At 48.9% G+C, this 16,155-nt stretch overlaps 1 protein-coding gene across 18 annotated transcripts in view; it reads left to right on the forward strand.

Annotated features, from left to right (window-relative positions):
* The window catches only part of Cux1 (cut like homeobox 1), a 349,043-nt gene that overhangs the window by 192,982 nt on the left and 139,906 nt on the right, over positions 1-16,155 (forward strand). For all 18 annotated transcript variants that reach the window (XM_074075668.1, XM_074075669.1, XM_074075671.1 and 15 more), the window contains one exon: positions 5,736-5,814. In XM_074075668.1, coding sequence (XP_073931769.1) covers positions 5,736-5,814 — 79 coding nt within the window. The remainder of the gene's footprint in view (positions 1-5,735; positions 5,815-16,155) is intronic.

Genomic DNA, 16,155 nt, shown 5'->3' on the forward strand with positions numbered 1-16,155 from the left:
GCCATCAGTCACTTCTCTGTGTTGGAGATGACGTCACCTAGCTAGTCCCAAGCCCAGACACCCCTCTTAGTCCCACCCTCCTCTTTGCCATGGCTCTCTGTTCTGAGAAGGGCAGTTCTCTCTTCCCTAAACTCCACAGCAGCCCCATTCTTAGGCTCTAACTCAGGGCTTCCCACTTTTTATACTTGACTGGTGGGTAGTAAAAAAGAAATGAGTTAACATCTGTAACAGTCAGCTTGCATGAATCATGCTGCAGTAACAAACATCCCCAAATCTCCATGACCTGTGGCAACAAAGATCGCCTCGTGATCATACTCCTTGCCCACTGTGGGTTGGCTGTGACGCTGCCTTGGTAACACGTCTGGTCTCCATTCAGAGGTCCTGCTCCTGTCAGGTCACATCCCTCACAACAGAGAGAGTGCAGTGGCCAAGCCACGCAGAAGCTCTTAGACCCATGTTCCAGTGTGGCCTAGGGCACTGCCACCAACAGTCCATCAGCCATGCCAGATGTCAACAGGGCAGAGACTCAGCCACCTGGAAGGCTCTGTATACGGCATGAGGCAGCGAACAGAGGTGTATGATGTCCCTTCTGGGGAGGTGGATGTGACCTGGAGTGGTAACCCCTGTGCCACGCAACTCCTGAAGCCCCACAGCACAGCTCTGCTGCTACACAAACGTGGGCACTTTAATCTCAGGACTCTCCAGGGGAGTTCTGTAAACTTGATCTCTCAGTCTGGTCTCTGAGAGCTTATAGTACTTCAAGTAAACACTGGTTGTTGAAGATTTCAAATAAAATACCTTTATATAGACGTTTGGCCTTAAACCAAATTCAGCTGGGTACAGTGGCTCACTCCTATAATCCTAGCCACTTGGAAGTCAGACATTGGGAGGATCGCTGTTCAAGGCCCGCCCGGGCAAAAAGTTAGCGAGACCTCATCTCAGCCAACTAGAGGTGAGCATGATGGTCCGTGCCTGTCATCCCAGCTATGCAGGAAATGTAAATAGTGTGCTCAGGCCACCCCATAAATGGAAGACCCTAACAAAGTAACTAAAGCAAAAAAGGGCTGGGGACATGGCTCAAGTAGTGAAGCACCTGTTAGAAAGCCATAGGCCCTGAGTTCAAACCCCAGTACCACCAAAAAAACCAAAAAGCCTCAGCATTGAGGAAGAGGTGACGCTCAAATCCAAGCAAGGTGCAGTGGAAGCCCCAGGGCGCTGCTCACTGCGCGCAGGTGCCTCACAAGCACCCAGGACTGTCATTCGTGTCACAGCACACAGAACACGGGCTTAGGACACAGAGCTCTTTACACAGGTCACGTACGTCCTGGACCACACGAAACAGTGTTGCCAGTGGGGGTGGGTTTTCAGCCACAGGATATGAACTGCGTGAAGCGCCTACTGTGTGCACGTCCCGGGAAGGCAGTGGGGGTTATTTCGTGATTTGGGCTTTCGAGCCATCTGGTCCCCGAGGGGAGGGGCTACAGCTGGGCGGTGGATCTGCGCTGAGCCCCAGGATCAGGGGAGCATTCCAAGGAGGCGCCTTCCAGACTGAGTGGAAATTACTCGTGTATGCGGGAACAGGGAGTGACCGGGTGTGGCTGGAGTGGAAGGCGTGGCGGGAGGTGAGCTCCAACAGGAGGCTGGTCCCTCAGAACAGGACAGGTTTTACCCCCTGCCAGGGCTTGAGTGGTCTTGGGATCCGCCCCAGTTCTGCTGTCACAGCCAGCTGCCCCTCTGCTCTTGCCAAGTCTCCTGGATGGCTTTGTGGAGGCAGGGAGGGTGACACAGTACACAGAACCTCTGCCTGGGTCTACATGTCTAACCCAGGATCCTAATTCCACCCTCTGCTTTCAGATGCCACCCCAACTCCTCCCCTCTTGTAAGGGGGTGCCACACCGTGGCCCTGTGACAGGGCCCCACGCTGTGCAGGATAGGGCAGAGGGGCATGAAGATGAGTGTCACGGTCTCTTTCCCATCTCCCTGTCTGAATGATAAGGGTCAGACAGGCGGGTGGCTTCTGGGTTGTAGCTGCTAAGTGGGAAGCCGGCCCTGGGGGAGGGGGCCAAGGTCAATGTTAAGTGAGCTTTCCTGTACTGGGCACTGCACACTTCCCATGTTAGCTCATTTGATCTCCCAGCCCTGGCAGGTGGGGACTGTCACCTCGTGGAGCTGGCATTCATAGTCAGCCAGCGAGTTCCAGAGTGGGTGCATCTCCTCCTCCCACTCTGAAGGCTGCCAGCTGGAGGGAACCCGGCCCCGCTGTGGCTGGGGAAGGAGGTACCACAGTCCAGGTCTGGAAGCACTGGTGGGTCTCCTCTGCGTGGAGTGCTGGTGACGGCTATCCAGTCACCAAAGCTCAGAAACAAGTCATTGGCTGTAGCAAGAACTTCTTGGATGTCAGAAGTGAGAGGCAAAGATGTTTGGGAGAAAGAGACAGGCCGGAACCCAGACTCCAAGGCTTGTCCTGGGTGTAGGGCGGTGGTCCTGGGGAGGAGCCAAGAGAGTGAACACACAGAGAGAGTGCCCACCACACAGAGTGAAGAGTTCGCATGTCTTTCAAGAAACATCACAGGCCAATTGCCTCATGAGTTAATTAAGCTCATTGCCTGCCTTTGGCTTCTCAGGATTGGACTGGAACTTCCTGGTATTTGTGGGAGAGGGGGAGCAGAGTTCAGAATCGTGGTGTCTGAGTTAGTTTCCTGGGGCTGTGGTTACAGGGTACTGCTAACAGTGTCATCTATACACAAGAAACGATAGTCTCAAGGTATGAACAGGGTTGCTTCCACCTGTGGGCAGAGAGGGAGAATCCATCGCAGGCCCCTCTCACGGTCTCCGATGTTTGCTGTCTGGTTACCTTGGCTTGTAGGCACATCACACCGATCTCGGTCTTCCGCATGCGGTGGTGTCCTCCCTGGGTAGGTGTCTGCCTCTACCCAGAGTCAGACTAGGGTCCGCAGTAATGACTTCCTCACCTGATCCCCCACAAAGACTTCATGTCTGCTAAAGTCACATTAAGACTATGGGGGAAGGGAGGGTTGGTTAAGGCTCCAACATCTTTTCGGAGACACAGTTCAACCCCTAACAGTCCCTGAGTGTGCTGACCAGACAAGAGTGAGGAGGACAGCATTGGGATCCCCCAGGTCACATCCTTTACCTTTTGTGTGTGTGGGGGGAGGGGGGTAGCCATCTTTGGACCCTTAGTCAGAATCCCTGGGAAGTGAGGGCCCTCTTGAGCTAGACTGATGAACCCCCATGTGGGTATCGAGGTGAAAAATAGCCAGGAGTGTAAGGGCACTGTGTCAAATGTCTACACCTGTGCTTGAAGTACAGCCAAAAAAGTGCTATTAAGACACTTCCAAAAATTTGTAAATGCCTTTAAAAACCCAAATGATATAACATTGGAAGAAAGCCCTATGTAGATTTTCACAAATGGTTTGATTTCAGATACACATCTTAAATGGCTTTATTGACATACATTTCACCTGTTTAAAGTCTGCAGTTCAAAAGTTGTGCATCCATCATTACAAACAATTGTAGGACATTTTCATCACCCCAAAAGGAATCCCATCCTCCAGCCACCCCTCCCACATTTTCCACTCCAGCCCTGGTTGACCATGATTACGTCTTTCATCCTGGTTTTCCTGTATGCTTACATTTCTTCCAATTGTATATTTTTGTTTGTTTGTTTGTTGAGACAGGATCTTACTGTATAGCCCAGGCTGGCCTGGAACTCAGGATCCTCCTGCCTCAGCCACCTAAGTGCTAGGATTATAGATGTTTTCATTCATTTTTTTTTTAATTTTTTAGCAGTATTGGGGTTTGAACTCAGGGCCTACACCTTGAGCCACTCCACCAGCCCTTTTTTGTGAAGGGTTTTTTGGAGATAGGGCCTCTCTAACAATTTGCCTGGGCTAGTTTTGAACCTCAGTCTTCCTGATTGCTGTCTCCTGAGTAACTGGGATTACAGGCGTGAGCCACTGATATTTTTCTAATTCATGCAACGAGCATGAATTGCCAGTAAACAAAGAGAATAGATTTACTGTAAAAAATAAATAGAGATCTGCCGTATATTAATACTTCCATGGATTATTCTGACCGTGCTCCCCAACACCTGAAACACAGTTTTGTCTTATGGGGTCTGATTTCTAAGCAAATGACTTCAGTTTGGGATTTTGGAGCACTGTTTGCTGGAAGCTGGCTGTGCTTGCGTTGTTTCTTGGGATCCCTGGAGCCCACTACTCCAGGAAGGCCCCTGAACAAATTGCAGGTTGGCTCAAGTGAGAGACCTTGTAATTAAAGCCACATCCTCTGTCTCTTTAATAACCTCGGAGGCGGAGGGCATACTTTTGAGAGAGGGCAGGAGGCGTGTGTAATTTAACGTCCTCTTCCTGAACCAGTGTGAACTTGACACATGCAAAATCTTCAAGCTTCAGGCGGAAGGAGCCCGCTGTTGGGTCGTGTACGCTAAACACTGTGCCCAGGCCGTGCACGGACTGGGACCATGCTCGGGGCAGGGTTGGGGGGTGGTGGTGTACCATTCTTCCATGAATAGGGAACCAGGCTCAGCTGGGTCACTTCATGAGACACACTGGTCTTCACCACCATCACAGAGCCTTGCCTAGTGCCACGGATAGAAACCCAGCAGTTTGTCACCTGCCTTTATCAGTACCTATGGTCGTGACCCTTCACCGTGTCCTCTGGAACAAGGGCAACAAGGGCCCAGTGGCCTCCTCTCTGTCCCTGCCTGTGGCCCACTCTGACCCATGCCCAGATGATACTTATCCTCGTCCACATGCGCAAACAGCCTTTTGTGATGTGACCCCAGTCTGCCTGTGTCATCCCCTTGCCCACAACTCCTGTGTGTATGTCCGTGTTTTCTCTTGCTGAGGCCCCAGATCCCATGGCGTGTTACAGCCCCATCCGTGCGCTCTTAACCTGCATTCTGTGTCTGTAACACAGACAGACATGGGAGTGTCCTGGAAGAAGGTATGACTCCGTGTGTGTGTGTGTGTGTGTGTGTGTGTGTGTGTGTGTGTGTGTGTGTGTCCCTGCATCCTTACAACCTCTCCAATGGTGGCTTGTGGCTTTCGTGAAATTCCTCAAAAAGGATGTCTGCACCCGATTGGAGAACTTAGTTCCAGGCGTGCTCTTCCCTTACTTGAGGTGTCGCACCTGGCCACCTGCTCCTGCACTCTGTGCTCAAAGCTCCCGGCTTCCCCTGCTTTCCTTCCCGGCACACTCCCAACTGGGATTTAACAGCTCCATGACATACCTGTTTACCCACCCAATGCTGAGCTTCCAGAGTCGTCACTGCCTCTCCCTGCCCCACCTAGCAAAATGCTCAGCTCTCAGATAATATTAGATGAGGAGGAAACAGACCAGAAGGGCGCCTCACACTGTGGCCCCTTCTGGCAAACCATGATCCTCCCAATCTCCACCTCCCCAGTTAGCTTGGATTGAAGGCATGAGTCACTGCATCGGGCTGCATCAGGTGGACAGCTTCACCCTCTCAGCCCTGTCTCTGCCTTGATACCCTCAGGCCCCAGAACACAGACTGTCTCCTCTTGCCTGTGGGCAGACACTTGCTCCAGGAGCTTGAAGGCACAGTTGAAGTGTCCAGGTGGAGACTCACACTTCCATGTTTTGTGGGACTCACTAGGTAGCTGGTGATTTTTAAATAACCTCTTGACAAATTCTGAGCCCGCCCTTTTCTTCTATTTTCTGTCTTCTTTCAGATTGATGCACTGAGTAAAAGAAGCAAGGAGGCCGAGGCAGCCTTTTTGAACGTCTACAAGAGACTGATCGACGTTCCAGGTAAGCCTGGGCACTGCCTGCCCGCTGGTAGCACACTGAGAACCTACACTTTTCGGACAGGTGTGGAAGCTCATTGTCTGTCCGCATAGCCATGGGAAGTCCTGTGGAGGCCCTTGTAAACACAGAAGCAGATCGCTGGAGCTGCGGTGCAGTGTAGCAGAGGAGGTATCGAACCACGTGTGTGTGACCTACAAAGGTCTCCAGGCCTCCGATGCCACCTGCAGGACTTCAGGAGTGGTACTGGTGGGACAGCTGGAGTGCTCCCCTCCCCTTCTGGGTCATCCAGGATTAGTGACAAGTGTTTCACTTAAGGGTGAAAACTGATAGTCCCTTCAGCTGTAACTAAGCATGTGGATTGTTTCTTCTTCCTCTTCTTTTTGGTGGTACTGAGGTTTGAACTCAGGGCCTTACACTTGCTAGGCAGGTGTTCTACCACTTGAGCCACTTCACCAGCCATTTTTACTTTAGGTTATGTTTCATACAGGGTCTCACACTTTTTACCCAGGCCAACCTCTGATGTTGATCCTCCTACCTATGCCTCCTGCATAGCTGGGATTACAGATGTGCTCCACCACACCCAGCTTATTGATTGAGATGCGCAGTCTGGCCTCAAACCACGTTCCTCCCAGTCTCCACCTTCCCGTAGCTAGGATTACAGACATGAGTCACTGCATCGGACTCAGTTGTTTCTTCATTAAAAAAAACCAAAAAGTAAATTAAAATTTTAGCAATGCTTGTTAAGAATTGTGAGAGATGATAGCTTCCAAGTCTTGATTTTAGAAAAACGGGACCAATTTCAGAACTGGTCCTGCTTGTCATTCCTCTGCTCCAGGTGACTTGGAACCTACAGGGAATGAAGGCTGTGATCACAGGGATCCCAGCTCAGTCCTGAAGAGACTCGAGCAAAAAATTAGGAGACTCAGATAACAAGAAAGCTAAAGGTGCAGTGCCTTCCCTTCCCCACTTGCTGGAGTGCCATGTTGCTTCTTATTAGTCATTCTATCACCAGCCGTATTACCAGAGCTGCCTTAACAGGCAAAGCAAAAGCAGGTCCCCTTTTGTACCTGTGTGGTGTTTGCATTCCAAGTCCACCATGGCCTTTGCTGCTCCCTGTTGGCTCTGGGCTCAACAGATGCTGCATCAGACGGGTTGGAGAAAGGACTTTGGGCAGGTGATGGAGGAGATTGGAGTCTTGTTGCCATAGGCTTGTTATGGGGTCTTCATATTCCTTCCTTCATCTGCATAAGGGTGGAGGAATAGCCTAGTATTGGAGAATGGTTTTCTCGTGTCAACTTTCTGTTGTCTTGGGAGCTTATCCAGCTCTTTGTTTCTAAATGCTGGCGGTATGATTTTCTTCAAGAGTTTGTATCTGACTAGGGTTTCCTGAAGGCTCTGACCAAGGCCTACAAAGAGGCCCCTTTGCTGTAAGTGGGTCATTCAGTGTTCAGCGTGCATGGCTCTTCGGGTACCAGCACTTGGGGGCACCACAAGCACCTTCTTACACATAAGGCAGTGTCTGAGAACTTTCTGTCTGCACTGTGACTCAAGGCATGAAGAATTTACAGGGAAAGTACAGCCAAGGCTTTGATGGATATTGCGGTTTCCAGAGTGTGCATTCTGTAGGTTTTCTGTGGTTCCTCCAGCTCGGGAGGTTTCTGTGCCATTGTGCTCCCAGCAGCTCCTGTGGCCCGTCACAGAGCGGATTCCATGAGCGAGCAGTGTGTTCCACCGGAGAACTCAGTGTCTGTCACGTCGGTGGCTTACTTTGCCTTTACCAAAGACCTAGGGGGCCTTTAGCTGCTGTTTTCTAAATAATCTGCACTCCTTTTTTAAAAGTCAAATTTGTACCAGGAGTTTTCCCCTAGGGAAGTTTTCCAACTGGAAGACCATTGCTCAGCTTAATAGATTTCTTTTCCTGCAATTATTTTCTGTCTTAATTTCCCACAGAATACAAAGAGACAGTTTTTCTCATCTAAGTCTATCTTTGCCTGCATAGGCCTTATTTGTATATGTACAAAAATTTTATAAAATTTTGATCATAACATGGGAATAAATATTCTGCTTTGTTCACTTAATATTATATGATGAGCATTTTTCCTATTTTGGTGATTTTCATAATTGGCATTTGGAGCTAGAGAGTTCAAGTTCACAATTTAAACTTGAGATGGTGAGAATAAATACAATTTAGTGTTTTCTATAATAATAAAATCAATCAAAATACACCTACATTCCATATAAGTCACCTTTTTTTTTCAGAATGGGGTTTGAACTCAGAACTAAACAGACACTACCACTTGGCCCTGTCCCCAGCCCTTTTTGCTTTTAGTTATTTGGGTCTCACACTTTTTATCCAAGCTGGCCTGAAGCACAATCCTCCTATCTTTGCCTCCTGTGTCGCTGGGATTATAGGCGTGAGCCACCACACCTGATCTATGTAGATCACTTTTACCCTCCACCTCCCCCATATTTCACACAAATGCAGTGGCCTGACAGCTCTAACAAGTTACTTAAAAAGCAAAGCTGGTGCTCAGAGTGTTCTACCTGTGTTTTGACGTCTGACGGTTGCCCAGATGAAGTAATCCTGTGGCTGAGGTTTACAGGAAGGGCCTGGTCCGTAGCTCTGCATTTACTGACAGCCACCCTGGTTGGGCAGGGTTGGGGTGGCTTAACTGTCTGCAGCTTCAGGCTCCAGTCCAGTGGAATCCAGAAGCACTCGTGGATGTGTTGAATTGTAATTGCAAAAGACAACAGCTCACGTTATCTCAGAGAGCTGGAGGAAGCCGACAGGTATTTCAGCTATGTGCCACATGGCTAAGCTCCAAGAGCCAGGGAAGAGCAGGGAAGCTGGCCCCAGGAAGAGGTGGGACCTGACATGGTACCATACCTGCTCGTCCTGGTTCTCTGCACATCTTCTTGGGGGGTTGGCTTGGTTTGCTTTAGTGGGCATTCCTAAGGATTGAACCCAGCACCTTCTGTCTGCTAGGCAAGTGCTCTACCACTTGAGCCACACCCCCCAGTCCTTCCGGATTTTCCTTGAGATAAGGTCTCCCTAACTTTGCATGGGCTGGCCTTGAACTTGCAATCCTCCTGTCTCTGCCTCCTGAGTATACCATCATGCCCGGATTGGTTTCCTTGTGTTTGTCTGTTGATCCCACTGGGTAGAACGCTTTGCTGTATTACTCTGTGTCCAGCACCTAACACTTGGCAGGTGTGGTGTGGTGAATAGCTGACCCAAAGCCTCCCCTCCCCAAGGGTCAAGGAGAGGAAACTGAGCCACGTGTGACCCTTCCCTCTTCTTCCTCCTCCTCCCTCTGATCCACAATCCCAGGACACTGCTTGCAGAGTTGTCCTCATGTGGAAGAGACTGAATAAGCTCATGAATACACAGAGCCTGGAAACACCATTGTCTCAGCAATTACAACTGTAACTCCTTGCCCTTTATCATTCTATTCTGTGTCATTAACCCGCACACAGCGTAGTCAGTTTGGGAGTAATTTTATTGAAAATAACCTTCTTTAGCCAAACTGTGCTCTTCTAAATTGCTGTGACCCTCGTCCCCCCCGATCCAACTGGGTCAGCACCTGAGCACACTCCCCCTCTGCCACCTGACTTCCTGCCCCCCCTAGACCTGATGGGAACGTTCAGCGGTTGCTGAAGCTTAGGTGTGGTTAAATGCGACACTGGCGAGGCGAGGGGCAGCCGCCTGGGATGGGCACTGACTGTGGCAAGGCAGGTTTCTGCTCAGAGAGCCCCGCACATGTTGGAACCAGCACAGGAAGGAGCTGATGAGTGGGGAGGGTGGGGGCCAGTGGAATTTAGCCAAAAGGAGAAAACCAGGAGTGGCCACAAACCCCAGCATGCGGGCCTGCCCTTACCAGTCAGAGGTAGGTACTATTCACTGGGTAGATGCTAGGGTAAGTGGGGCCTGGTGGGCCATCTATCCTGGGTTTTGTTTGGTTGGGTGATTTGCTTTGTTTTGGTGGTAACTAGGGATTGAACTCAGGAGCTCACACTTGCTAGGCAGGCACTTTGCCACTTGAGACACTCTCCCAATCCTTTTGCCTTCAGTTTATTCTTCAGGTCTCATGCTTTAACCTCCAGCTCCCACATAGCTGGGATTACAGGTGTGCACCACCGTGCCTGGCCGCCTGTCCTGGGTTGTAAGCAGGAACATTTCATGATCAGATTTGTGTGTTGAAAGGGTCATCCCCGCTGTGGTTTGGACAAGAGATTAGAAGGGGGTCCAAGGCGATGTGGGGTCCCCACAGCGAGGGAGAGACTGGACAGTTGCTTTCAGGTGATGGAATTTACATTGGCGAGCTGTATTTAAAGGGAAGAATAGATTTGATTCTGTCCTACAAGGAAATCAAGGACTCAGTGAACTACGATTGCTCTGTCTCAGGACTCAGCTCTTCCAGTCGTACTACCTCATCTAGAAAACAACATCGTTTGCCTCATTCTGTCTGGTTTACATAATTAAAGGAAGACCATCAGAAATGCAGAGTGTTCTCCATTTCTGTTCCTTTTGTCACCTCTCACTGTGGTACTGGCCAGGATGACCTGTGTGGTCATTACCCACACGTAGCTTGCAAGGCTGCATTTACATTTCCGGTCACAAGGAAGTTACCATTTTACACGGGGAATTTAGAGTCTCATCTGTCTGTTTCACCTCGGGCAGATTTTTTACCGTACTACGATCAGCACGCAGGGATTATCTCAAATTTGCATATGCTCAAATTATTTTATTTTCCTATACCTCTAATTGAGATTTATATATAGTACTTTGCTAATGATTAACTGTGCACGGAAAGGCATCATAGCATCTGCCATCATCATGACCTGATGGCATCACTGGACGAGGCGAGGCCCCCAGGTGGGGCATCCCTCTGCATCCAGGACCGTGTCTGGGGATGAGAGCAGAGACCAGGGGCTGTCTCAGTGCTCAGGACCCCCATGTGCAAAGCAAGGTCCGTGGTGTGCTGTGCGAGCAGTCACACTCACACTAACACTTATAGCCAGTGCTTTCTGGTAGTCAGTCATGTACTAGGCCCCTGGACTGTGCCCCCCAAAAGACACAAACACAAAGAAGACTTGGCTCCTGTCCTGTCTCCAGTGGCCCCCAGGCTACAACTGCAGTTTAAGTAAAACAGCCTCTGTCCCTTACTGTCGTGATACAAGAAATTAACGTCTCTACTCTGAAAGTGTGACCCTCTCCAATAGCTGGAAATATTTTTGCAATGACCTGCTTTGAAAGGCTCTTGCATAGCTGGAATTTTACTGGGTTTTCAGCAAAATTATGACAGCCTGCATAATCCAGTCATTAACCTTGCACGGGTGACTTGCTCTTGCTTCTTGATACTTTGAGATTTTTTTTACTAAAAAAAGTGTGTATTTATTTCCACAGTTGGGAGGGGACAGCATAAATCAGTACAATAATCAACCTGAAATCTAACTTTCTGAATAGCCCTTATTAATATATTACAGATTAGAGCACAGTCACTTCACTGTACTTATAAATTTGTATAAGACAGGACTGTGACACTTCTGTCCCAGAAACATCTCAGTGGCAGTAGTTTTTTTAAGCATTCCCAGACAGGAGAAAGAGACACCAAGTGGGTGGAGCGGCCACAGCCACCAGCACAGTGCTGCTGCAGACTTGTTGTTGGCTTGGGCCGCAAAGGTTGATGGGAGAATCTCTTTGCATTTTGTCATCACTCTCTTGTCTCTGTCTATGGTCCCTTAGAAGAAGCATATTTTACTCCTGGCTTAGATGCGGTTTAGTTCCTATAGACACAAACCCTTCAAACATAACAGCAGTGCCTGGAAGCATTTATTTTAAGATTGAAGTCTTAGGAAACACATTACCAGCAATATAAAATATTCATAGACTCGTGAAACACACAGCTCGAACCCAGGGTGCCATGACTGACTGCTCTCGCCTGATTTCCATAACACAGTGGCCTGTGACTGTGAAAAAATGCATGTCACAGGTTTTTGGAAGCACTACAAGAGAAGTGGCCGTAAAGAGTCCACTTGGGCCGTTCTGCTTCTAGAACTGTGGCACAATGCCCATGGAGCGTCCGAGGTGGAGGCTTGCATTTGGCTTTTCTCCTGGGGAATGTCCCCGTCAGCCTAGCATCTGAGGGTCCAGAAGTAGAGTGGGATGTCATCCTTTTTGAGAACTGCCTTTTAATGCTCCTCTCAAGAGTAAAATAGCAACCTGGTCCTTTGTGCCTGTTACTTTCTGGCAGGAATGCGTGACAGGTTAAAATTAGAAAACCCTGTCCCTTGCACACTTTCTTCTTCCCTGTCTGCCCCTCCCTCGGGCTTGCAAAGGATGACTCTTGGGGAAAGGTGACAGAATCTTACAGTTTAGTTAGAGCTATCATCAAGATTACACAAAGTCCAGTCTAGCCTCATTCCAGGAAACTCCAGTCCGGGTATTCAAGTCTCTTGGTGTTGGCAAACCAGACCTGGTGCCCACGGCCCCTCCAGAGAGCTCTCTATGACTTCAGTGGCCTGGGACTTGCAGGATCCCAGTCACAAGTGTCCACTTTGCCTTCATAAGACATTTTCACTCATATTATCAAGAATCAACCACAAGCACCAAAATAGGACAGACAGGGAACCAAGGTCTACAGACAAGGAATGAAGGCCAGAGGGTTGCAGGTAGATACCCAGGTGCGTCCTTCTTTGCCGATGGCTTCCAGACCTAGAGATGGCCCTGAAGCCACCTTAGGAGACAAGGGACAGTTAGGCTGTCTCTGAACCCTGAGGGAATTGGAAACCAGACAGCATACAGCTTCTCCACCCTCCTTGACCAGATTAGCAAAACAGATTTGGGGCCTGAGCAGCACAATGTCTGCGGGTGAAGAATTTGCTGTCAACATTTTAAAGAAATGCAAGCGTGATGAGGTGGGCGTCTGCGTCCCCCACCGCCAGCTCCTGTACCCTGCTCTCATTTTCAGCCCTTCCCTCTTGCCCCAGGCCCCGGGCGGTGTTGGAGCCACCGTGAGAACTCCCTGCTTGTGACTTGGGGACTCCTCCCCGCACCTGCCCATGGCCTGGTCCCCTTTGCCATGACCGGGGTGGGCCTGGCACACTGGGCATCTAGACAGCTTTTCATCAGCATGCTAATTGCTGTATGACTAATTATGTCCCGAATTCCAGTTGATTTTCTTAATGAGACAGCTGGGTTAATTATGTAATCGTGTGATTACATTAGCCTAGAGTGCCCTGACTAAAAGTAGCGTCGGCTGTGCTGTGATGTCATTGCAGGGATGGTGCTCACCAGGGGCACATTCATCCTGGGGCTGGTGGCAGGGATGGCCCCGTCACCGGCAGAGTTCTCCCTGCAAACGTGGGCTTTGGGTTTATTAAGATGGGGCCTCTCAGCCCTCACATATGAAGGGAAGCTGTTCACACAAGCCCGCCTGCCACCTTCCCCACGCTTGCCCGGCACCCTCCTCACCCCAGCCAGAGCTAAAGCCTTGGTAGCTCTCAAGGACCCCAGAAGTGTCCTTGTCTCTCTCCCACACCAACACATTGCATCTTACTGGACATGCCAGCTTCCTGGGTCACAGCCCAAGGATTCTCAGGGTTATATTTGTGTTAAAGTCCCCAGAGGATCAGGGACTGGGCTGACGATAGCATATAAACAGCCATGGACAGGCTCTGACCCTGGGACCCACGGTGCCCCATGTGTGCACTATGTCATAGCCTCTTCTGCCCTGACCTCTCCCCTATCTCGGATTTTACTGGCACACTTGTGGCATTTCTAGCCTCCATAGCAGAGCCCCCCAGAGGGGCTGCCAAGTCTGCTGTGCCAGCTGGCCACTTGGGATGCTCTCTTCCCCCCCTGCCAGGACTCCCTTCTCAGTTTCTCTTTGTGTCTCTTAGATGACTCCTAAAACTCCCCACAAGCCCAAGACAATTTACACACGCCCGTACCCGCCACCCCCCCACACACACACCAGGACAGTGGATAGCGTCACAATTCACGCAGATACTTTGGGCATCCTTGCAGGTGTCGGCCCAAATTCCTTTCTTTCTTCACACCTAGTGACTTGATGGGTCAGTAAGGCCTCATGACACAGCTTCCATATGTGTCTTGTGTTCCAGCCCTTCTTGTCACATCAGCTGTCACCACCCTCATGCACACCCCGTCCCTCACCTCCCTGGACTCACCTGCTGCTACCCCTTCCCGTCAACCCTAGGACCGCTCTATCCAAGTCACTAGTTTGTTCTTGTACCCCAAGAGTAGAAAAATTTGAATCTGTAGTCCTAATATGACTTACTTATCTATGTGGTATGCATGTGTAATTATTTTCCTATTTTAAATAAATTGTGCATTGCACTCTAAAAACAGAATAGAACACTGTGATGGAGTAGGAAGAGATTAAAATATTTTATTAGTGCCTTTTATTCTTGAAAACTTTATACACACACACGTATGTGTATATACTTGGTGCCAGGGTTGTGTGTGTAATTATAGTAGTGTATTAAAGTGTACAGCACATTCTACAAACAACAAAAGGTTCTAATGAAGAATAAAAAGGAATTAAAACATAAGTATATGTGCCTATATGTATATATAAATTTTATATCTAGAAAATATTTTATGCACATATAAAATTTCATATATCTGTGCAGTGGTGCTGAGAATCGAACCCAGGGCCTCATCCAAGCTAGGCAAGTGCTCTACCACTGAGCCTCATCCACAGTCCCCAAGCTGTATTTTTAAGCCAAGTTTATTGCGATATAATTTACATAGAATAAAATGATATCCACTTCAAGTGTGCATCTTGATAGTGTAACCACCCTCACACTCAAGACCTAGGCCAGTTTTGTCACCTTTCAGGTTCTCCTGGATGCTAAACCCTAGCACCAGTGGTCTTATGTTACCATAATTCTATTTGGCATATCTGCAGTCTCATATAAAAAAATCACTTGGTCTGTACAGATGATCCTGGACTGGTGGTGGGATTATGTACCAGTAACCCACTCAACACCTAGCCTGGCCACAGTGCCCCTTGGGGTTTTGGGTGCTTTCCCTTCTGATGGCTGAGCTAACTGGGGGCTCCCATCCAGAGCCACTACCCAGAGCCATGATCCTGCATCTCACCTGCCTGGGAAAAGATCAAACTTCAAATTTTGAAGCACAAGCCAGGCGCCAGTGGCTCACGCCTGTAATCCCAGCTACTCAAGAGACAGAGATATTGTAGTTCAAAGCCAGCCCTGGGCATATAGTTCCCAAGAGCCCATCTCAAAAATACCCACCTACAAAAAAGGGCTGGCAAAGTGGCTTGAGTGGTAGAGCCCAGCAAATGTGAGGCCCTGAGTTCAAATCCCAGTACTGCCAAAGATAAAAAGTTTGAAACAGTTTCTACTAAGTGCATATGGCTTTTTAGCATCATGAAATCAGAAATGATTCGTAGTGCGGCCGTACATTGGAACTGTCTGCACCTTCACACGTGGCTGCTTTCACTAGCACAGAGAGGGCTTGGGGCTCACCCACCTTGTTGCCCGATGGTATCCATTGTGTGGAATGCACCAATCGACCTATCAGATTGGACAGGAAACCTCTCCAAAGGCATTCGGGTTATTTCCAATTTGTGGTTCTTCAGCTAAACCTACCATAAACGTCCGCAGACAGTTTTGGTGTGGACGTGGGTTTTCGTTTTAAGTGACCGCCCAGACTAGGATTGCCAAATCACAGGGTAGCTGCACGTTTCACCTGATACGAAATGCCATGCTGGTTTTCCAAGTCTGTCTGTCATTTCATCCCTCTGCAAGGAACAGGAGAGTTCCAGTTGCTCCATGTGGCCACCATCATTCAACATTGTCTGATCTTAGATATTCCTAGTGAGCATGTAATGTGTGTGTTTCATTGTGACTGTAATTCACACTTTCCTGCTGACCAGTGATGCTGGATGTTTTCCCCATGCCATTTATAACTTCTTCAATCTTTGGCCCTTTTGGGGTGTATGTGTAAGAGACAGGGTCTCTCTCTGTAGCCCAGACTGGCCTTGAACTTGAGATCTTCCTGCCCTAACCTCCCATGTACTAGGATTACAGATATGCGCCACCATGCCCAGCTCTTTCACCCATTTTTTTAAATGATTTTTTTGTCATATTATTCAGAGACTTTTTTTTTTTTTTTTTTTTTTGGCAGTACTAGGGTTTTAACTCAGGGCCTCACACTTGCTAGGCAGGCGCTCTACCACTTGAGCCACTCCACCAGCCCTCAGATACAGATTTTTATATAGATTCTTCATATGAATCAGTTATCAGATATATTCATTGCATATATTCTCTTCCAGCTTATCAACATTTGAAGAG

The sequence above is a fragment of the Castor canadensis genome, chromosome 6 (assembly GCF_047511655.1).
Source record: "Castor canadensis chromosome 6, mCasCan1.hap1v2, whole genome shotgun sequence".
Taxonomy (NCBI): Eukaryota; Metazoa; Chordata; class Mammalia; order Rodentia; family Castoridae; genus Castor; species Castor canadensis.